At 35.2% G+C, this 23,279-nt stretch overlaps 1 protein-coding gene and 1 pseudogene across 10 annotated transcripts in view; one reads left to right on the top strand and one right to left on the bottom strand.

The window, feature by feature from the left end:
* BCAS3 (BCAS3 microtubule associated cell migration factor) overlaps positions 1–23,279 on the bottom strand; it is a 508,191-nt gene that overhangs the window by 243,743 nt on the left and 241,169 nt on the right. For all 10 annotated transcript variants that reach the window (XM_016143369.2, XM_036222219.1, XM_016143368.2 and 7 more), the window contains 2 exons: positions 7,320–7,420; positions 4,746–4,942 (listed from right to left, as the gene is read on the bottom strand). In XM_016143369.2, coding sequence (XP_015998855.1) covers positions 4,746–4,942; positions 7,320–7,420 — 298 coding nt within the window. The remainder of the gene's footprint in view (positions 1–4,745; positions 4,943–7,319; positions 7,421–23,279) is intronic.
* On the top strand, positions 16,827–16,945 carry LOC118604695 (annotated as a pseudogene).

Raw genomic sequence — 23,279 nt, 5'->3', positions numbered from 1 at the left:
AGTTACTTTATATATAACAACAAGAGTAGGATAACAAAGCTGTGTTGGGATATGACTGCCAGGGGTTTAGCTAAGATCACTACTACCTAATTGAGTTACTGCCATAAAATTACCAATTAGCATGTAAAAATCAATTAGAGTCTCAGCAAAACTGCAATTTACTACATACAATTTCAAGTTGCTTACAAATAGTAAATCTACAAATGCCAAGAGTCTATTTCCAGCTGTATTAGATTAATATTACTCACATTAAAATATCTGCAGGACTAAAAGATCTGAAAGTCCCAAAGAATATAGAGGAATAAAACCTTGTTATAACAACATATGCATGCATTTTGGTAATTTGTTTTTTCAATAAGTATTTGCTGAATATTAATCATGCATCAGTATTCTAGCAACAAGCAGAAACAAAAGATGAAATACAGGGTCTATGTGCGGATATGTAATATAGCACATTAATATTCATGACGAATGCAAAAGAAAACTAACATGTGAACATGAATGAAGTAATAAAAGCTCTGAATGAGGAAATGGAGGAATGAATGAATGGTCTACAGCAGATCGAGAAGATTTTGTGGAACTGTAACAGGAATTGCATCTGTGTACACTAATTAGATATGTTTTATATGCAGAGGAGCAAGAAGTGCACTTTCAGCACTGAACAGGCAAACCCTTGAATTATTGACTGAACATGACAAGTGCAGTGTGCCTTGAGGAGCATGATTTGGCTGAAGCATAGAGTTCATAGTGGACTCTGGTGGAAGATAAGAGGTTGATAAGCATCGTGGGACAGACTATGGGAGCCTGAAATGTCAAGTATAGATGGTAGAAAAGACTAGTTATGGAAAGTACAGCGTAAATGTATGTGTATTTTTTAAATGAAAGAAAGAAATGAGAGGGAGGCATAAGGACAATGCATTTGATCTAGTGCTAGAAGTTGGAAATGTTGATATACAAATACCGATCACTGCTATAGTGGACAATATTACTACCCAATATTTGTTCACCCCAGCTTATTTTTCTAAACCAGTCATGGAAATCCCATCATCTCATGGCGGAGATCACTTAGCTCTGGGATGGGCAGGCCTAAGGTAATTTGGGCCACGGAGAAAAGAGAAGCAGTTTATTTTAATTTATGCAAAAGATGATTTTCTGGTTCTTCAGAGAAACAAGAAGCTAGTCTGTTAGATATGGTCAGTAAGCCAAGGTAAAATCTCTCTTGGTCTAAACAGATTATATGAGTTAATAAATTTCCAATTATTAATTCAATTTATATTGGAGTTTCTGAATAATTCAGTTTTAGGTGAGGTATATATGGGGCTACAGATGAAAACAAGACTGGCCAAAAATTGTTAAAGATGGGTGACAGAGACATGGGGGTTTATTCTATTACTCTCTTTAACTTTACATATGTTTTTATGCTTAAAATTTTTCCATAAAAAAAGACAAAGACAAAAATAAAACAAACTGGTAGGGGTGATGGAAGTGTTCTGGAATTAGATGGTGGGGACGCTGAATGTGTTAAAAACAACTGAATTATACAGGGAAGTTTATGTGAATTATGTAGCAATTAAAATAACGTGAACAAGGACTGAGAATATAATATATAAGCTGGTGACTACAGTCGTGAATACTGTATTATATAACTGAAATTTGCTAAAAGGGATCTTAAGTGTTTTTACCAAAAAACAAAAAATCATGTGTGTGTGGGTGGGGGGGAGGAAGAGGAGGGGGTGGGAAGCGAGAGGTTGAGAGAAGTAGCAATGGACTAGCTGAAAAAATTAAATGTAACCAATGTCTCAGAAGCTAATCTGGAGGGCAAAACTAGACTTCATATTACATTATGAAGACTTATTTTACATTATCTATTTCTCAGGTCATTGACCTTTTTACATTAGGGAGCTACAATGAGGTTAAGCCATGCCTGGTTCCCTGATGGATATGAGAGTCAACACCATGCCTGCCTGTTCCCTGTTTTCACTAGCATACAGGGTGGCAGACTATCATAGCAACAAATAATTCATAGTAATATCTTATGGGGTACAGGACAGGGTCCTAGGTCAGTTCGGCTAAAAAAACCTCTGAACTAATCCTTCACAATTTATAAGAGGAAGTCAGGCCAACAACCATATTGCCATTGTGCATAAGCTTAAAGAAATGTTTAAGAAACAGAGGTGAGGAGCTGGGACAGGGTGACAGCAACAGGAATGAAGAGAATATAAATATTTGGATTTTTAATCAGGCGCTGGGCTGAAAATGGTACTATACAGGACATTTATAAGTGACATAAGACAAACCTAAATTTCCCATCAAAACTGTGTTCTAATTGGGATTGAGGTCTTAATCAAGGGCTTACACGCTCAAATTGTAAATACGAATTATAATGATTAGATAAAGAATATATGGTACATATATACAATGGCATATTTATATTACTTGACTACAAAAAAGAATGAAACCTTACCATTTATGACAAAACAATAGACCTGAAAGGTATTATGCTAAGTGAAACAAGTCAAATACCATATGACCTCATTTATATGTGAAATCTACGGAACAAAATAAACGAAGAAACAAAACAGTAATAGACTCATAGATACAGAGAACAAACTGATGGTTGCTGGATGGGATGGTGGTTCAGGGGATGGGTGAAAAAGATGAAAGAATTAAGAAGTACAAATTGGTAGGTATGAAATAGTCTTGGGGATGTAAAGTACAGCGTAGGGAATATAGTCAATAATATTGCAATAACTGTATATAATGCCAGGTGGGCACTAGACTAATCAGATGGATCACTTCGTAAATTATATAAATGTGTAACTACTATGCTGCACACCTGAAACTAATATAATACTGAATGTCAACTCTAATTGAATAAATAAATTTAGAAAAAGGAAATTAGGGACTCAAAAATATTATATAAATTGCAAGTGCAATCAAAAGAAATTTATAAATCTGTGACCCAATATGAAGGTTTCTAAAGTTTATATGTGTCCAATAAACATAACAATATTCTAATCAAACATAAAGAATTTAAAGTCATTTAAACAACAAACAGTGAGAGCTGTTTAGTGTAAAAAAAAATGAAAATCCCTGAAGAAAATTCTGGAAGGATTTCAGGCATATAGCATTGTTCAAAGAATTAAGTTAGATAGCTCTTAGATAAGGACTATGTCTGCAGTTAACTAAGAAAGCCAGAGGCAGTCACGAAACCAAGAGCTGTATATAGGGAGCTAGAGATATTCCTCAAAAAAAAGGGACAGAGTGTTATCATGGCAGTGGGTAACAATCATCAGAAACAAACAACAAAAATTTGTGCCTTGTGAGCAGGTCAGTGAAGAGAATAAATACAGACTTATGGGTCACCACCTATTAACATCTAAGTAACCAAATGTGTTATAGATATAAATGACTACACACTGAATCACTAAGTTGAAGGCTGACTAAACTTGACTTCCTGAAAATGGATTCACTGTCTAAGCTAGACCATATTTTACAATTGGTACCTGTGAAAATTGGTCTAGCACTCACTGTCTTGTCATTATTGTGTGTCATCCTGGGGAAATTTCTAGAAAGGGGAAGAAAATATGCTAGGGGAGAGGTGGGGGGGGGGAAGCAACAGTATGAAAGAAATAAAAAAGACAAAGCAAATTAAGCAAAAAATTAAAACACTAAAAAAGGTGTTAAAGGAGACATGTTCAATTATAGAAATTATTGTTAAAGAAGAAACATGTTGGCCTAATCCACCCCTGCAACAGCTTCTGCTTTGTTATGAAGATTTTTTATCGATGTTGACAAAGAGGTAGATAAAAAAATATTTCCAACATCTGTTCAGGATACATTTTTCCACATTTTTTAAAAAAAGATGCAAGAAAAAGGTCAGAGGGCTATTTTAGATTCAAATAAAGATATTCTAGAACTTCTTCTAAAGAGAAGACAAAGACAGCAGGAAATTTAAATATAGGTGGTAAACACACAATGCAATATACATATGATGTATTACTGAATTGTACACTTGAAACCTATATAATTTTATTAACCAATGTCAACCCAATAAGTTTAATAAAAAAAATAAAAAGAAGACAAGGAAAGGGAAATTATATTACATTAGACTGAGCCCTTCATTGCCTGTTGTACCTAAATGCGTCAGTCTTGGTTTAACAAATTAAACTGCTAAGCAAACTGAACTGCAAAAGTCAAAAAGTTCTCAGCTATATTTAAAAAAATAATAATAATAATAATAAAAGCATACTGTGTAAACCTTGTATTATGACTCTTACAAGTGAAGAATATCTTTGATGAACAAAAGTATATATAGATAGATGATAAACTATAGGTAAATTTATATCGACACTTTCTCGTCCAAAATCTTTTTAAAGCCTAAAGAATTAATATGCAGGATTAGGAAAGATGTAGTTTAGTTGAAAGATGAAACATCAGAAAGATCAGGGAAGGAGAATACCACAAGACTTTAAGCAGTTAGAAACATGAGTAAGGCACCACAACATAAGATGGTTTTAAGAAGTGTATTGAATATTAGATACAGGGAAATACAATCTGAAACACAAATATTTATTTGTGCAAGGATCCCACATAAGATCCCCAGCGATAATAATGACTTACAACTTACAGTGCATATATTCAGCAACACGATACTGTGCCGAAAATGTGAATATTACCTTAGATGCTCATTACAAATGAACATATTAATCCAGCCAAATGACTCCCTAGTTCTTATTTCTTACCTGAGACTATTGAGATCAAGATCATCTGTATCAAAATCCAAAAGGGGCTGTGGAGTATCACTTGGACCATGAGACTGCAACACAGATGAACTGGATGATATGACTGTGGTTTGGCCTGAGGGATGGATGGTTTTGAACTGGAACTGTGGACCCATCCAGAGACGCCTGTGGGGTCCAGTGTGTGTTACAATTTCTACCTGAAACAGATTAAGAACCATGATTTAAATGTGTTATGATCTCCTTTTGAGAGTTTCATGATCCCCCCCCATCCTGTCTCTGAACACCCGCATTCTCCAAGAAGCCCATCTTAACCAAGTGGGGAGAGGAACGGGGCATCCACAATCAAAAGGCAATATCACAGCCTACAGGTTTTCACAAAAGTAAACAAAAAATTCATTATAAGTGTGTATGTGTGCATGTGTGTGTGTAAATACACACACACAACCCACACACATACAATACAAAAATCACATAAGAATAAAAAGACCAGTTTCCTGCCTCATATAACTAGTGTCAGCTCCCTAGGGACTATGTTTTTCCTTCATTCTAGACAGTACTTACCACTCTGTGGGCATGCACTGAATACTACGCCTATAAATCCACAAATTAAAAGTAATTCCTTCACTGAGGATCAAGTTCATGACAAACTTGAAGTTATTCTGGAACCATTCAAGTAAAAGAAACCATCTGAAATAATTTTAAACACCCAAAGCCCAGTTTCTTTCCACTTTCAAACGAAGAGGATACTGCATATTTTCTCTCAAACCAGATACGTCTTCAAAATACTATTACTTATTTACAGTGTTTTCTCAACTACCATGAACATTGACACAGGTATTTTAAGGGCAGCCGAACAGTAAGTCCAAAATGCTTTATGAATTTTATGTTCTATGGAGAGGGGAGGGAATGTTGCCAATATTACACTGAACATTTTAAAGACAAAGTAGAGAGTAAAACACACTGGGTAAAATTTGAAAACAAACATATTATACGATTTTACATATGAACAACGTGAATGAGTGGCTAAATATGGGAACCTCTGGTAAAAATCTATTTCTCAATGTCTTGGAACTGTTACATTCACGTCTGTGTACGTACTTTATGGAACTGACTTCCCATGAGCCTTCTTTTTGCCCTGAGTTCTTTTATATTTAATCACATTTCTCTGATTGCGGTGATTAATTCTGAACAAAGCATAACTGAAAAGGTTCACAGAGTGCAGCTCTGTGTTTGCAAGTCCTAATGGGCAAAAAAAAGGATCGTGGTCTTGGAACAATATTCACATTCCCACTAATCACAGAAAGAAAACTGCTCAGATTTAGGACAGTGATTTCTGATTCAAGTAGTTGTATTCAGCAATGTAAATTAGGCCACAGATACAGCATTCTGGGTATTTTAAGCTCAAAACCATCAGTGTCACAGAGCCGAGAGGTAAACAGATGCCTGTGCAATTTCACTGAGGCGATGGCCAGATGTTCCTATTCACTCTCCTGTTGTGTGCAGTACAAACATATTGTATATACTTTCACACTGACAGCACACATTACCCCTTTTTCTAATTGAAAAGTTGAAGTGAAGGACAGTGGTTTCTTTGCCAGCTTTTTTTTTTTTTTTTTTTTTATTGTGGTATCCTCAAGAAAGGATGTTCTTCCATGTGCCAGGACCTGAAGCACTGACCGTCCTTTGAGGAGCTTCCTGTGAGTATTTTAGGTGCGATGAAATGTGTCACCCAGAAACAATTTGGTTCTCCAGTGTCCACACTCCCTTTAGTGCTTCAGGCTACCCTCCTTGAGAAAGCAATGAAACTGCACCCAGCCTCCACTGAGGCACCTGTCTGAGGAAAAGCCACTGGATTGGTAATCTGAGACAGTCATTAACTTCACCAAATGATGTCAGACTTGAAACAGACATAACAGCATTTGTAATGAAGTCATTTATAATCTCATCATTTTGAAATCTGCCCAAGTTAACTTTTATTTCAAAGCTCTTGAGACGAAGACAGCTTCACCTGGCAAGGGGAAGAAGGATCAGTTGAAGCTGCTCCAGGACTGGTTCAGAAATGACTAGAAGTAGCATTACATTAGCTTAGGAAAAGACACCCAGTCAGGCACAAGCAAGACTTGTGCAGATTAGAAAGATGAACTTTCCTAATAAAAGTATGGGCCCAATCTTCAGAAAATGTTGTCTCCATAAAACAAATCTCAAAGATTATTGAATGCTTTCACTGTTTTAATAAGGTCAATTCTTATTTTAACCCAAAGCGTCTATCTAAAATCCAAGGTCCTAAAGAATATAAATGGATTACTGGAAAGACAGGCGTATTTTATGCCCTCTGTGTGAAAGCTAATGTACACACGTGTGTGTATACAATATGGGTGTATGTATTCCTACAGCAGTATCTATGAGAAATTTTTCATATGGAAAGACAATTGATCAATTATTAGGAATTCTAAAGAGTTCCCGATTCTGTCGATTTTCTTCTAAGGAAAATAATGTTTAAAGTTCAAGAATAGAAACAGACAATGGATTTCTGTTTTCTTTCACTCTAATAGGCCAAACATTTCGGAGTTTTACCTGAGAAAGCCATTCTTCATCTTCCTGTCCACTATGGTCAGAAGCTAAACTGTCATAGGACCCATGCCGAGTAATGGGGCCAGGACTTCCAGGGGGGACCACTACAGGAAAAAGAAAACATATTTAAATAACTTCAATCCATGCGGTGGAAAAAAGTGAATGTAGGCAAAACCATCCTGGATCCTGTGATAATTTACAAGATAAAACATGACATTTGATGCACAAAGGCGATTCAAATAATTAAACAAGAAAGACTGAATTTCTTAGCAATAAGAAAGATCTCTGGGTAAGAGCACACTTTAAAAAAATATCTACAGGAATTAAGTTGTGACATATATTGCTGAAAAAGAAAGAAACAACTTACTACATCTACACAGCACAAATACATTAAGGAGCAATACACTTCCTAGCCTTTAGCATTTAGGATATTTAAATCACCTCCAATTAATAACAATAACAACATTTAATATGATGCAGTTCCTATAATTCAGGAAGGAAATTTTAAAACAAATGTCAAATAAGATTTTTAAGAATCTTTCATATAAATGAAAGGTATAAAAAAGCCTTTTTAATTTAAAAACACTTTTAATATCTGAAACATTTCACTTATCCAAAAACTTTTTATTTTCTTAGATACTTCAATTGTTTCCCTGATTCTAATGTGGTAGGAGATAGGCTTAAAATACAAAGAGCCTACCTTCTCATACAAAGAGGAACTTGTGCTTAGTCAAAGCAATAAAATGATTCGACAAATATTTATTGAGTTCCTACTATGAATCAAATGTTATCCCTATAAAAACTAAGCCTCTTCTTTAAAGTCTCATACTATTTAGTTGCTTATTTTTATTATAAAATAGACTTTCTTTTTAAGAACAATTTTAGCATCACAACAAAATTAAGAAAATACAGAGATTTCCCATAAACTCTCTGTCTCCATACATCATCTTAATACTAAAGGAAATAATGCAACAAAGTACTGGGAAGAAAGAGAGAAAAGAAAAAGAAGGAGGAAAAGGAAGAAGAAAAGTAGATGAGCACTGAAGAAATGTGGTAAGAATGAGAAACAAAATAATTTCATAATTTCCACCGCCCAGAGATAAGTGTATATATTTCTACATGTGCATTTTCCTTAGGCTACATTCCTAAAAATGAAGTGAAAGGACATGAACATATTTAAATTTCTTAATGCATATTAAGCAAGAGCAGTGACTATGAACACTAATCTCACTGCTCTCATGCCAGGACGAGGTATTCTGAAGAACTAAATCTTAGTGAACAGATAGAAATGAAGTAGACAAAGCAGAACCTAGGGCAAGATTTTAAAGGACACATACAAACACCTTATGTTAACTCGCTGGCAGAGAAGAAAGGGTACCTATAAGCCAGGCAGTTATTCACCATATGGGGATAATTAGTATTAAAGTATAAGATTTACCTCTTAGTTCTTCAGAATCATAGTTCTATAGCTGAGAGGCACAAAACATAAGTTATCACCAAAGCATAACACCTAACTTCTTGTGATTTTTTTTTGAATTATATCACGAAGAAAAGAATACCATAATTATCTAATTAACATTTAAGCATGCTCTTGGAAATAATTTTGGTGTATTTTGTAGGACTGATAAGTAAATTTATGTTTGCAAAAGGCTGAGTTGTTCCCAAACCGTATCATCTTTTTAACAAACTTGATATTAAAATCCTAATATGGAACAGAGCAAGAGGATCCCTCAGAATCCTACCCTCTCCCTCTAAATATTAGTCAAGAAGATGACTAAGGACAAATATCTAGAAGTCAGGACAAACTATGGAAAGCACCTGAGGCAGAGAGGATTTTAAATAGGTGAGGGAACAGATCGTGCAGACGTCTGAGGGAACAGTGTTACCACCACCACATCAGGCACAAAGATTCTGGAGTGGGAACAAGGAGGAAGTGTTTCAGCACTATCAGGAGGCTGATGCGGCTGGCTGTGGAGAGGCAGGTTGAGAGTGGAAGATGGGTCAGTAAGGCAAAGGGGACAGGAAGGGAAGAGCAGCAGATAGTTTAGGGCTTTTTTTTTTTTTTTTTTTTTTTTTTTTAAATAAAGCTAGGGTAATGTGATGGAAAGATATTGGAAAGTTTTAAAGAGAACTGAGAAATTATACTACTGTGTAACTAACTAGTACCTACTGGGAATTTTTCCAGGAGTTTAATGTTGCTTTCTACATATGCTGAGCCTAAGCTGGTCCCTGTTGCAGAATAAACATTATATAAGTTTTAAATGAATGGATGGGGTTTTGGATTCTGGACTAAGTAATGGCACCAGAATGGTTAGAATCTTATTTATCTATCATCCAAATAGGATAAACTTAAAGATCTAATGGCAGGGATAGGGTGAAGAGTTTTATGAAACAAGATTACCCATGAGTTATTGAAGCTGGATGATAGGCACATGGAGAGTCATTATACTACTTTTTTCTAATTTTGTGTATGTTTGGAATTTTCCATAGTGAAAAGTTAAAAAAGAAGAGAATATTCCTCCTCCTCCTCCTCTCAATCATCCCCTGCTTTCCAAAGAAAGTGGTAAAAATACCAAATATATAGCTATGAAACATTAAATTTGAATCAAATTCTAAATAGAGATTGTAAGAGGCATTTCCATACCTTACATTTACATAAAAATAGTTTTCCAGTTAAGAATGCTTTGAAACATTTGCAAGTATCACAATATAAAAATACATGTCTGGTGGGATATTTTTCAACATGTAATCAATATCCTTCCCTCTCTCTCACATTTCTTTACAATTAAAATTTTCCCCAATCTAGGCGGAAAGAAGATTTCATCTTCACTATCTTAGAAAAGCAATGACATACTAGGTCACAATGGAAAAAGGATTCAAAATCTTGATCTGGGAAAAGAAAACAAGATTGCATCTATGATAATTAAGAGCAAAACTTCCATGATCTCTGACCAATTACTAGGAAAGATATTCTTAAATAGGAACAGGAGTACCATAAACAGAAAGGGGGAGGAGAGAGAAGGATCCTCAAGGAAGGGTAAGAATTGACAGAACCCCAGAAATTTTACTGATGAACAGCTGTGAAAAATCATGTCTTTATTCTTGGGCAGAGTTCAAGGAAGTAGCAAGATATCCCACACTGTGCAACAGCAGAAAGAGGTATATATGTAGTATATCTGCACAGCCAAGTCTGTGACAACCTCCCAAAGCTCCCTGAGGATCAGACAATAATCATATTACTTACTATGTGTCCAAGAGTAATGTGAACAAGGTCCAAAGAACTTAAAGGCTTTGAAATAGAAATAAGGATGAATGCTGCAGAGACCTATAGGAACCAATAACCAATGAATAGGTAGGGAGGGAACTGAGACATTTCAACGGTTACAATAATGACAGAATGTTCCCCCAACTATCCCATCTCATATCTTTGCACTATGTAAGTCTTATGAAATTTGCATGGAATTTTGGAGGGGGTAATAATTGATTAGGATTAATTTTTCCATATTTGTTAGAATGGAGGCAAAAACAATAACTTAAGAGAGTTTATTTGTAGGAAAAGTTACACATAATGCAAACCTCAGTTCAATGGGGCAACATGCATACCTTCTACCTAAAGAAAAACATTTAGAGTGTTTACATTTCCCAACTGTTCTTAGATAATAAACTTGGGACAGGGAAAGAATATGGAATTTTGAAAAAAAAAAAAATCCATGTTCGATTCTTACATTTATCCCTACTAGTAAAAATAATTTAAAACAAGACTATCCATCTAACTGAAAAGGATACACTGTCAATTTGCTTTAGAGAATGCAACGTTCAAAGTACTGCCTCAACACACAGGCATTTGATAAGTATAGATCAACAAGCAAGGGCAGGATGAGCAGACCATTATGAGGTAACTGTGAGCCAGACTTTGTTTATATTGTGTCCTCAGGAAAGCAGATCGGGCTTCTTGTGAGTAAATAAAAGCTAAAAAAAAAAAAAAAATCGCTATGTATTTTGCTGTCTTAAGTGATATGCGGGGGTGTGTGTATATGTGTGTGTCAGGATGTGTGTATGTGCATGTGTGTGTGTGGGTGTTTATGGGCACACAAAAACAAATCGGCTTCAGTGTGGACCTTTGCAAATTAGTCATGTTAATCTAAACACAAAAAACTTTCAAGTCAAAGAACAACACAGTAAAATAACGAACAAAATGATTAACTGGTCCTTTGAAAGTGCTTCTAAGTCTGAATTCCACATACCAAAATTCTCAATCTTCCAAAATGGAAAATGTTAATTCATAATATAACTTCTCAAATCCATAAATAGTTTGCACAAGTTCTCTGCTTTTGTATTTTTAGATGTCTTCTGCGCCATAATATAAGGATCAATGGTTAGAGAATTTATACAAATTACCAACATAAAATATATCATTATTGAGAAAAAGTTTAAAAAGTATTGATTTAAATGTTGTTAAACTATAGCTACAAACTATTAAGCTATTGAAATAATAACTGCTAAATTAAAGAGTTATAAACATAGAACTAACAGATACCAAACGTGACACTCTGAAGTCTCCTTTTTAACACTGGTTAATGGAATGAATGTAGATTAATACTTGTAGGTTAGGATATATAAATTTGAACCAAGGTTTTAAGGATGAGTTCTTACTACTCCTAGAGAAATTTTAACCTGTTGACATATTTCAAGGTGTTTTCCCCAAAACAAAAATAGTATATCCTCAATTCCAAAGAATCAAATTATTTCAAAAATACCCAAAATGTAGTAGCTAGATCTCAGTAATCTAAGTGTCTCTGCAACAAATCTAAGTCTTCCAGGCAGAAGACAAAAGATAAGTTTTTATCATTAGTATACTGAATATACCTTGTATTAGGGCAGGTAATTACTTTTCTTGGTGTATTCAACATGGTTTAGGTACTCAGAAAAATAACAGATCTGACTATGGAATATACGATAGAATACATAGATAGGGTCTAGGTGTTCCATTAAGATGAAAGAATAAAAATAATAATTATTATTTGCTCCCAGCACTATTTGCTTTTCAAGCAATGAAAAAAAGAGAGAGAGAGAGATTCGATAATGCATATCAAAGTTAAAAGACTAGCCGCATATGGGTTACAACCATCCTTTTTTACATAAACTAATACAAAGCATAATGTTGAACACAAGGCAGTGCTTATTTATGAAACCAAGGAAGGGAAAATCCATTTGGTTCTGTTCAGTTCTTATTCTATTCTTTCCTACATTTCTTAAACTCCCAGCAATAAATTCTCTTAGCTGGAGCTCTGGAAGCTTCAGAGGACATAGCTAATGAACTACAGGTTCTGCCGCTAGCAAACTCCACACTCCCAACTTTCAGAGATGTTAAGAAGCTCTTCTACTCCCTGAAGTGAATCTCAATGCTATCAAATCAGGGAAATCTGTTTTTCAAATAAGAAGGGAAATGCCGATCCAAATGGTATCTAGTTTTTTATGTGAGACAGAGCTCTCTGTTTTAGCTTCTGTTGAAACCCCTAAAATATGTTCATATGCTGAATATACAGATCTGGAAAAAAAAAACTGAGAGATTTTTAATACAAAGGAACAAAGGTGGATCTAAAGATTTTTATTTGGAAGAGTGAGTGTGATTTGGGTCATATTGGCAGCTGAGTGGGCAGTGGAAAAAGTATACTTCAGATTTAGGATCAGACACAGCTTTTGTTTTCCCCTACTCTCCACGTATCCCCACCAATCCTCCATAAACAATAAAACTCTTACCATGCTGAAGTCTTTAGTGGAGACCTGAGAGGTAAATAATGTTGTGCCAGCGTTATTTGGTCCTTTAGGTTATTTAGGGGAACATGTTGCCTTTTTCTAGCAACAGAGAAATTTGTGAGTTAAATGACATCATGCTGCCTTGAATGAAACAGCTCAGGCTCAAAGTTCACCCAAAGGCCAACAGTGATAAACTCTCATCCAAGGACAAACTTCAATATGTTTTTGGTACTTATTAAAAACAGCATTTATATAGCAGCCATACAATAAGAGAGGGCTTTTTACCACTCTGTTTCTGATCAGAAAGCACTCAGGATCTGAGGAAGAAATTCTGCTTGGGAATGTAGTTTCTTAGTATAGAAACTAAAATTTTCCTTTGAAAAAGAAAGGTTCAAAAGAGAATACAAAAGAAAAATAGTCTAAGGTATTTCCCAAAGAACAAGCAATTCACAAAAGAGGAAATACAGCAGCTAAAAAATGCGTAAATAGTAGTAGTCAGAGACTTGCGAATTTAAACAGTTATGCTCTCACACTATCAAACTGGCAAAAATTAAACCCTGGTCTTTTAAAAAGTAATTTTTGAAAAAGGGAGAAGGCTCTTAGGTAAAAAATAACACATTTAACTACCTTAAGAAATGAAGAGAATTCTTATTCTTATTAAGGAGCGACTCTATGTCTACTGAAGTATAGAAAAGATATTCTCTCTCTGATTTATAAATGTTTCAATCTAAATGTAAAGGCATTCGCTGGCTTTCATATAGAGTAGTTAAGCCATAGCACTATATGTTACTGGCTATTCTGCTTATTAGGAGCCGTCTCTTGTACAAGTGCAAAAACAGTTGAAGTGTTACAACACATAAAAGGGAACAAGCTTTACCTACGTTATATATTAAATGGATCAATGATCTTCCTTGCACCCTGACCCTGAGGTACCATAGATGTTCTCTAATTAATTATTAAAGTTTTCTAACAGTCAGTCATTGTACATCTCTGGTTTCACTTTCCTTTTATTCTACATTCCCAGAAGAACAGTCACAGGCAATATATAATTAGAAAAATGACATATCCTCATTGCCTATGAGATAATAGATTTCACTGGATAAATGACAACACTGGGTACATCTCCTCCCCGCTCTGCTCCATCTCCTTTTCCCTACCCCAAAGGAGCATGTAATATTCCCACAAAAGACATAAACTAAGGAGCTTTCATTTGTTATTCCTGCTGCCGTAACGGTCATTTGACAATTAGCATCTGGACAAGTTATACCTGGAGATAGTTGGAAGGGTTCGCAATTTAGTTTTGTTCCTTATTATAACCTTAAATATCACAAAATAGAAAGACTAAAGCACAATAGTTTCATGCTATCGAGATCAGCTACTCAACTAAAAATTTCAAACTGTTTCAATATACTTCTGAGAACTGAACAGACTGCAATGATCCCTTCAAAACACCTTCAATTAAGAGAAAGGTGTACACGATGCCAATTTAATGTGTATTATGGCAACTCAATTCACACTACATTATATATACATTAAAATAACAGCAGGATAACTAGAAAAGTGCACCTTTCCTATTTCAAAACATCATATTATGACTGTATACCTTCTTTCTAGATTATGGATAACAAACAACTTTGCCTTACCACAGGTTATATAATGTACCCAGACATATAAGTCTAAATAAGAACAAACCTATTCTTATCAAAGCTCTAGTAGAGTCACAATAGTTGCCTCCCAGGAGGGGTGAGGATGGCTGAGGACAGGGATGACTTATTTTCCATTAAATATTCTTTGGCTCTTTTTAAATTGTGTATGTCATGTACCTGTCTAAAAATTAATATTTATAAAAAGTTGTGAAATAAGCACACTACAATTGATATGGTTAGTGCAGTCAATCCACAAAGAAAAAACAAAGAAATGAAATGTATATCAATGAATGATGAAAACCAATGCATAAACAAAAGTTGAGCTTACTGCATATTGAATCATACATGCCTCCCCAACATTTTCTTAGGTTTGTTGATATTTTCTTTAAAAAGGAGTGTTGAAATGCTTATATATACTATCACTCACTCACTCCATATATATCCATTTATCATTATCTCTGTATTTACACACATGTATAACAAATATAGGGCCAGCTTTTAGCAACTAACTGCTCAGGTATACATAGTAGTGTCTGTTTTTGTTGAAGGAAATGACTATTTACTAAAAGCTAAAAGCTCTCCTGGTGCTGATTCTATGTAAAAATATGAGCTATAATCCTTCAATAGAGGTAACTGTACTCTCACAGCTAACCTTATAAGTTAGATGCATTTCTTTTAGGAATAATCAATTATCCATTCTAAATTTAAAGAACATGCTAAAACACAACGTCTTCTATGAGAGACTAAAATGAGTAGAGGATATGTAAAAACTATTGTGAATTGATGTTTTGAAGGTAAGAAATCACTGTTTTGGATTATTAAACTGCATTCAGTTATCAATGCACCAATTTGTACAAGTAGGTCAGTTACTGTAAACTTTTTGTTCTTGATCCCATCTACAATGACACAGTTGGACAGCAAAAAGTCTAATGTACTCGGTCCAGCCTCCAAAATAAAGTCTGGCAAACAAAAATAAAGGGGAGGGAGTCGTTTCTCAATGTTTAAATAGCAAAAATTATTTCTTTTGCACAGAGTTAATGCAGCTTCACTTATTTAGTTATATACTAGATAAGTCCAGATCATAATATAGCAGGGAGAATTAAGTACACATTTTCTCTTGCCTAAGCAAAAGAGGCAAAATTCTCTTGGCATGGAGAGTTAAAAGCTTTTAGATGTGGAAGATATCAAAATGTTCTACCTATACTTAAGAACATAATTTCAAGTCTTTCTAAGTAATTATTAAGAATTCATCATGTGTTTTATTTCATAAAGAAAACTCATTTTCAAGACCTTATCTTTAAATAAATCAGAAAATTCATAGAACCAAGAGGATAGGGGAAAGAATGAGACAGACAATATTAGCCTCTTCCTAAATGCAAGAGGACATTTTGCAAGGCTTGCTCTCCTCTCTTTTGCTCCACAGTGTAAAACTACAGGAAAGAGTTATTGTCACAAGTCATTGTCACTGCATCACCTATGTATTATGTAATGGTATGGTAGTTATGTTTATGTTTTTGTAAGTCCTTACCATTAGATAAATACTAAAGTATCCATAGGTACAAAGATACAATAGTAGGTGGCTTTCTCATAATATTTTATCTGCCATATGGGAGACAGAGAGGGGGAGGGGAGAGGGAGAGAAAGAGAAGGAGGAAGAGAAAAAGAAGAGAGATTTTGAGATTGAGATTAATTTTAAGGGAACAGAAGAAACAAAACTGGCAGAATGTTGTTAATTGTTGAAGCTGGGTATTTAGGTAGATTTGTTATACTATTCACTGAAATTCTGTGTATGATTGAACATTTCCACAGACGTTCTGTTGTGTGAATGTTTTAAAAAAAAAAGTGAGCAAATATGTCTTGGTCTGCAGAGTGAGAGTCACCTCGATTTTTTCCTTAGCTAGGGTGTGAGATACGTGGAGCATTCACTATGTGTATGAGAATCATCCACGTTAATACCTTTACCTCTGGTTTGCTGTTTCCACCCTCTACAACAAACTGAAATAGTCCATCTTCCTTCTTCCCTTTTTTGCCTGCCTTCTTTCTTTTTCTGTCTTCTTCTCCCTCAATTCTTTTTTTTCTCTCTCATTGGTTCCTAAAAATTTTCTGAGTCTATGGCCATGCCGCCCTGAATGTGCCTGATCTCATCTGATCTTGGAAGCTAAGCAGGGTCGGGTCTGGTTAGTATTTGGATGGAAGACTACCTAGGAATATCAGGTGCTGTAGGTGTAAAAATGAAAAAAAATATTTTTTGAAAAACACCAAAACAATTATATGAATATATGTTTACTGTAAACTCGAAGAATTTGAAGTAAAAAATAAAAGGTTCACTGTAGCAGTGAACAACAATACCAATGATAATCTCAGAAAATCAAATGTTCTGGCATTTGAGAAGTCCTATGGTTGAGAATCTTACCTTTTTAGGTTAAAGTTTTCAGAGTCTTAAGGCAATTATCAAAAGAACTTCCAGAGTGAAGCTTTTCAGAATGCAGAGGACACCAAGAAAAATCTCTCTTTTTAAATTACTAAGAGAATGATGATGATCAAAACAAATAAATCTAAAAGAAAATATCAATTTACATCGATAAATTAGAAATATGAAGTAAAATCTATTTTCTATAGCTTTGAAAATGTACACATTAGGATAGAGCCATATTGTCCAAATAACCACTTAAGAACAAAGAGATACGATCTATCTCCACGTTTTCTGTCGTTCTTGACCACCAAGTATCTTTAGCTGTGCCACCTGTTACCGCTCAGTCATAAAGCATTTGCACCTGAGAGGCCAGAAAGACCTCAAAGGATAACAGGGATACCGTTTCTATCAATGCCACCTACAACCAACAACTATCTTTAGTGAGTTTCTCTTCTATCCAAGATAGCGCATTAAGCTTTTTGGATGAATAATCTCATTTAATCTAAACAATCCTGTAAGAAAAATATTATTAATTCCCATTTTAAAGACAGGTAAACTAAAGAAAGCGTAGAGAGCTTACTTGCCCAAAGTCATCCACCTAGCAAATAACAGACATAGAATTTAGAACTGCAAACTCCAAGACTGTGTTCTTAATGTGAAGAATGGCCTCAATTCATGTCTTTACCTAGTAACTTCAGTATTTTAAATTAAAATTTTCATATATAGTATGCAAGAGATGTTATCCCCAGATAGCAACTATATCACTGATTTAAAGTTACCACGATTTCTTTATCCCATGTCTCCTTAACATAATCATTTTCTCATCTTAAAAAATCTATATGTATCCTAATCAGAAATAACATATAAAGCTATGGAGAAAAATTACTTTGACCAAAAGTCATAACACAAAGAAGTTAAAGACATTCAAGGAAGCTTTATATGTAGTGACAGAAACAAAGGACTGTGTGGGACACAACTTCACATTCTCTACAATACTCCTGAGTAATCAGAAGATTTCATTTTAGAAAATATTGGTTTGGTTTCAGATACATATGATACATATGACAAAATCACGGGAGGACCACTGGCACCTGAAAAACACCCTTGGAAGTCCAGCAGAGTGCCCAAGAGAAGGAAAAAACACGAGCCTTAAAATTAATATTCCTTATAAATCCCAGCTCTGACCCAGACTTGACATCATGTAAGGGTGGTTCTGATGCTCTTCATGTGGTCACGAAATACAAAGAAAGCATAGTGGAAAAAGCAAGAAACTGATGGTATACAGGCAATGAAGGCAATTCAGTGTTTTTTGTCTCTCCACCGAGTTCCAGAAAATCACACGGCAAAAAGCCTCCTGTCATATGACATCAATAAAGAGAACAGCTTCAAACTGTAGAGAGACAATCTATGGTATTCACCCACCTCCCTTATGCCTCAGTCACTGGGCTGGTTACCTTCAGGAAGAAAGATCATGAGAAAAAATTTTTTTTCTATAAAGGAGAAATTCAGTGGTAACAGAAAATTATACACCATCGAAAGTAAAACTTTTGCCTTAAATAATATTAGAATGTGAGTACAGTACAGGTAAGCAGAGGTGCTACTGAAAACTCAGCAGAAAAGCTGAATTACAGAGTTCCCTAGTATTTTCTACTTTTCTGGAATAAAAACTAAATTATGATGCACTCAGGAGAACTTGAAACATATAACACAGTAGAAGTTATTTTTTTTATTATTTAAAAGATAGTGGCTAAGAGCAACCCTTCTATTAATAGCAAAGAGGTATAGATACACATATAAGCAACACTACTAAAGAGATTTTTCTTCTAAAAAAATCCATATTTATATGATTATATTTCCTATGGTAAAGAGCAGCTATAATTAATGGATTTCCCTCCTTCTCCTAATGCAGCCATTTGTCAATTCAAATACAGAATGTCCAATCAATTTTGATGTATTTAGTAAGCAATTTGTCAAATGGTGCTATAATCCAGTTAATATATTAATTCCTGTCATGGAGAGAGTTCTGACAACTGTATGGTTTTCTATAACTGGTTTGAAGAGAAGAATCTGTGCTGGGACTCATTCTTCGGAGATAACGCCTCTGTGTCTTAGTATCTGAGAACATGCCACTGCACACCACTAAATGAGAAAAATATTTCCCTGGAAAAAAGACATCTGGGTTCTACTGGACAGTGTGGCTACTAATTGATTATAATAACCTGGGTTCCTCTGAATCTCTTACGTCTCACATATTTTTAATAAAGTGAGCAAGTCAATACATGTGACTCTAAATGCAAAATAAGTAAGCTTCTAAGAGAGGAACAGGGGTTCACTAATAAAATGTATGCATGTTATAAACATTTCTTCCTATTCTCAAAGTTTCTTCATATGAATTGCTAGAGAAGTGGCTCTCGATCTTTTTACTTTTCACATCACAACATACTTCAGGTAAATGACTCATATCAGCACTGCACACAGGTACCGTATGGAGGACACACAGTTAGCTCCTGGTACTCAAGACTCTTGGAAGGCTGGCCTTCAGTTTGCACAGTGTGGAGCTCTGGACATGACATTTTTTTTACTTTGTAAATACAATTCATTTGCTATGCTATCTCCATGTTTTCTCCAGTGTATTTACACATTGGGAATCACGAGATGTGCTGAGATTTCTGAATAGACTATAGTAACCAAGCAAGGGTTGAATCCTTTTCAAAAATTTTCAGTTGGAGATTTAATTCCTATCAGTTTGGGTAGACCCGAGGACTAGAAGACAGGTTTTTAACATGTCACTGATAACCTCCAGAGCCACCCTGGACATACTTGGCAAATACTTTCCAAAGGTAATGGCTCTCTCCATTCACTGTATTCAAATATTTCAGTATTTCTCTATCAGGAAATGCAAATGCAGAGATGAAAGCAAATCCTTTCTAGAAAACAAAACTGAAAAATGTGGTGAAAAATCTTTCTGACATAGAAGAAAAAGCAAGAAAGAAGAGAAAAGGGAACACTATATTCATCTTCCAGGCATCAGGCTCCCCAAAGCCCATTTATGAACCATGCAAGAGCAAAGAAAAAAAAAAAAATTGCCAGAGTGATCTGGCACAAGGCTGTGTGTTTAAAACCTGCAATGTGTGTTAGTCCTCCAGACTACCAGACGTTTCATTGTTTCATGTGTCTGCTGAGAAGGTGCCCTATGTGTCAGAAAAGCACACTGAAAAATTTTCAATGACCTAGAGGGCAGAGGTCACTTATTATAAATGGATAATGAGACCTAATGCAGTGCTCTGAGTATGGACAAAGAAAGGGTCTATCCGTAGCCCCTGGTGGATTGGTCATTCAGGCTTTTATTTCCTCTGCACACTTAATGGAGTCAAACAATTGACAGAAATTCTATAGAGAAGGCTGAAACTGAGAGAAACAACTGTGTTCTAACTCTGATAGGCAGGCACAAATAGTGACCCTGAAATGGCGCCAGAACTTCTGTTACCACTGAGATAGCAGACAGCTCGAGCAGTCCCCCTAAATTCCCATTTAGTGATTTGTTAGCAATTAACCTTACTGATAGAAGTGATGGCACATCAAACCACAAGCTCCTGCCAATATCAACCCATTACATTATCACAGGTAAGCAGACACAGATCATTCTGTTTTAGCTCCTTATTTTTGTTGTAAGGGGCATATATCCCCACACCTTCCTTCCCACATCCCAACTACTCAACTGACAAAACGCACATTCAGGGATATCAGTATCTTTATATAAGAACCTTAAACTCAGGTCGGATAGGGTAAATGGTATGAGAACCAGAGGTACTCATGGACTAGGGCAGTCCCTTTGTGGCACCCAGGACCGGTGCTCCTATGAGAATCTAATGCCTGATGATCTGAGATGGAGCTGAGGCGCTGATGCTAGTGCTAGGGAGTGGCTGCAAATACAGATGAAGTTTCGCTTGCTGGCCCTCGGCTCACCTCCTGCTCTGTGGACTGGTTCCTAACAGGCCATGGACCGGTACCAGCCCATAGCCCCGGGCTTGGGGACCCCTGGACTATTGCTTTATGACCAATAGGTTGTTTTTCTTTAATCTATCAGAATCAAAGTCCTATCTGCCAAACTGACGGCAATAAATATTAATAGTATCAATGGAAAAGAATGTGTACTTTCAATTGAACCTAGAAAAAAAGCAGGCGATAAAACAACCTAAAGGAACATTAAGGTACTAATATCACTTACAATTTGGTAAACTAAAGTAAGAAAGATATTTAAGAGTACGAAACAGCCCATTATAACAACTGAGCTTTTGTTTCCTTTTAATTTTAAGAGCAATTATGCCAAGAAGGTGATTTGATATGTAAAAATTTTTTGCCAAAAAAAATTATAGTAATATTTTAGCAAATAGTAAAGAAAATGACAGAAATGCAAAAAATTTACTTCAAAATGGAGCAGAGGTCATTACGTTGTAACAGAAAGGACTTCTGATGTTGAAACATCTCAACAAGAAATCAGCAATGACAGAAAAACCCAATGAACTATTCCATAGGTGTGAAGATCTATGTAAAGATCTAGGTATCAATAAGAAGCACACATCCCATAAACACAAAGGAAGAGAAGAAGGGAAAAAGGGTAATCTAATCCAAACTTTTCAATCCATCATTTATAAAGCTTGCAGATTGCTCAGCACACTTTTATTTAACTATCTGACATCTTTTCATTGAAGAAGAAAAAGTATTTAATTTCATAATAGTCCCTGAGTTATACAACATATACATGGCGAAATTCAGGGTCAATATGTCTCAAGCTTTTAGTCTCTTAAACAAAAATACCATCCATTTCACTAAAATCATTTCTCTTTGGAAGGACATGTGTCACTTGATAAAATTAAATATAAAAAAGAGAAACCATCAAATGTAATTCAATCTAAAGTGGTTTCTTAACTACCTCAGATATTTGGACCTGGATAGAGCAGTATGACACACCCAATGGCCAACAATGGACTATAAATACTCTTTAAATAAGTCCTACATTACAAGCTTCCTCTACAAGAGAAAAACATTTCTTTCTTCCCCTTCCACCCTACCCACTCTTGGGCAAATATTTATTATGGACAATGCAAGGAAATATTGTTGAGTACCTCCATCATACTTGGTACATACCACGACAGCGATGCAATCCAGGATGTTAGGTTAAATCTAATGTGACACTCGAAAGAGAGCAGCTCAGAAAACTGCGGCGTATTTAATTGCTTTTCCAGGGTACTGACAATGACCATGGCGGAGAATACCAAGAAATTTTTTTCCTTTTTGTATCACTATGTTTGTTCCAAATAAATCACCATTGTGTTGTAAAACCAATAAAAAAGGATAGTAAAATATTCTAAAATGGCTCTATTCTAACCCCAAAAGTTTGACTTTATATTACAAGGGAAAATATTTGCGACTTCTGTTCTCATGGTTGTAGCTGGTAAGCCAGCAGCACAAAATTAACTTGGGAATCAAGAATTATAGAATCTAACCTTAACTATACTGCTGACTTTGATTTTCTTACTTCATATGTACAACAAATCTTAATATCAGCTTTAGGTACACTCTACTTCATTAAGTATTAAGACTAAAATAAAAGTGCTAGTGAAGCCCAAGAGATTAATAAAGCAGTCAAATTTTTAAAAAGCAGGTATGTCGATAGACAGCCCAGCTATTGCAAAGGAAACCGAAACTGACTTAGCGCTTGTTAGGATAATAAAAACTAAGATTTTTGTCAAAGCAACACTACTACTTCAAAGTAAGGTTCCAGTTGGAGCTTTTAGAATTATTAATACAGTCTTCTTAGATGCCATGCTGTCTAGGGTATCATAATGGAAACTTGTCTTATCTCTCTACATTCTCTCTGGGATAAAATTATTTCATAGAAAGCTTACATCAATTACCAATTATATACTATGCCACTCCCAAAAAAAATCTCAGAAGGAAGCTCACATCGGTAAATAAACATATGGAAATTCTGGGGTTATTTACAAGAGCCTGCTAAACATTACTACCAGGATATACACTACATGCACCAAGACAGATGCAACACAGCCATCACCAATTCTCTCTCCTACCCCAGGTCACATACTTCTCTTAATGTTTCAATGAACATCATAACCTATTACCTCA

Source organism: Rousettus aegyptiacus, unplaced genomic scaffold (assembly GCF_014176215.1).
Source record: "Rousettus aegyptiacus isolate mRouAeg1 unplaced genomic scaffold, mRouAeg1.p scaffold_m13_p_6, whole genome shotgun sequence".
Classification (NCBI taxonomy): domain Eukaryota; kingdom Metazoa; phylum Chordata; class Mammalia; order Chiroptera; family Pteropodidae; genus Rousettus; species Rousettus aegyptiacus.
The sequence above is the reverse complement of the archived record's forward strand: the minus strand, read 5'-3'. Positions and strand labels throughout refer to the sequence as shown.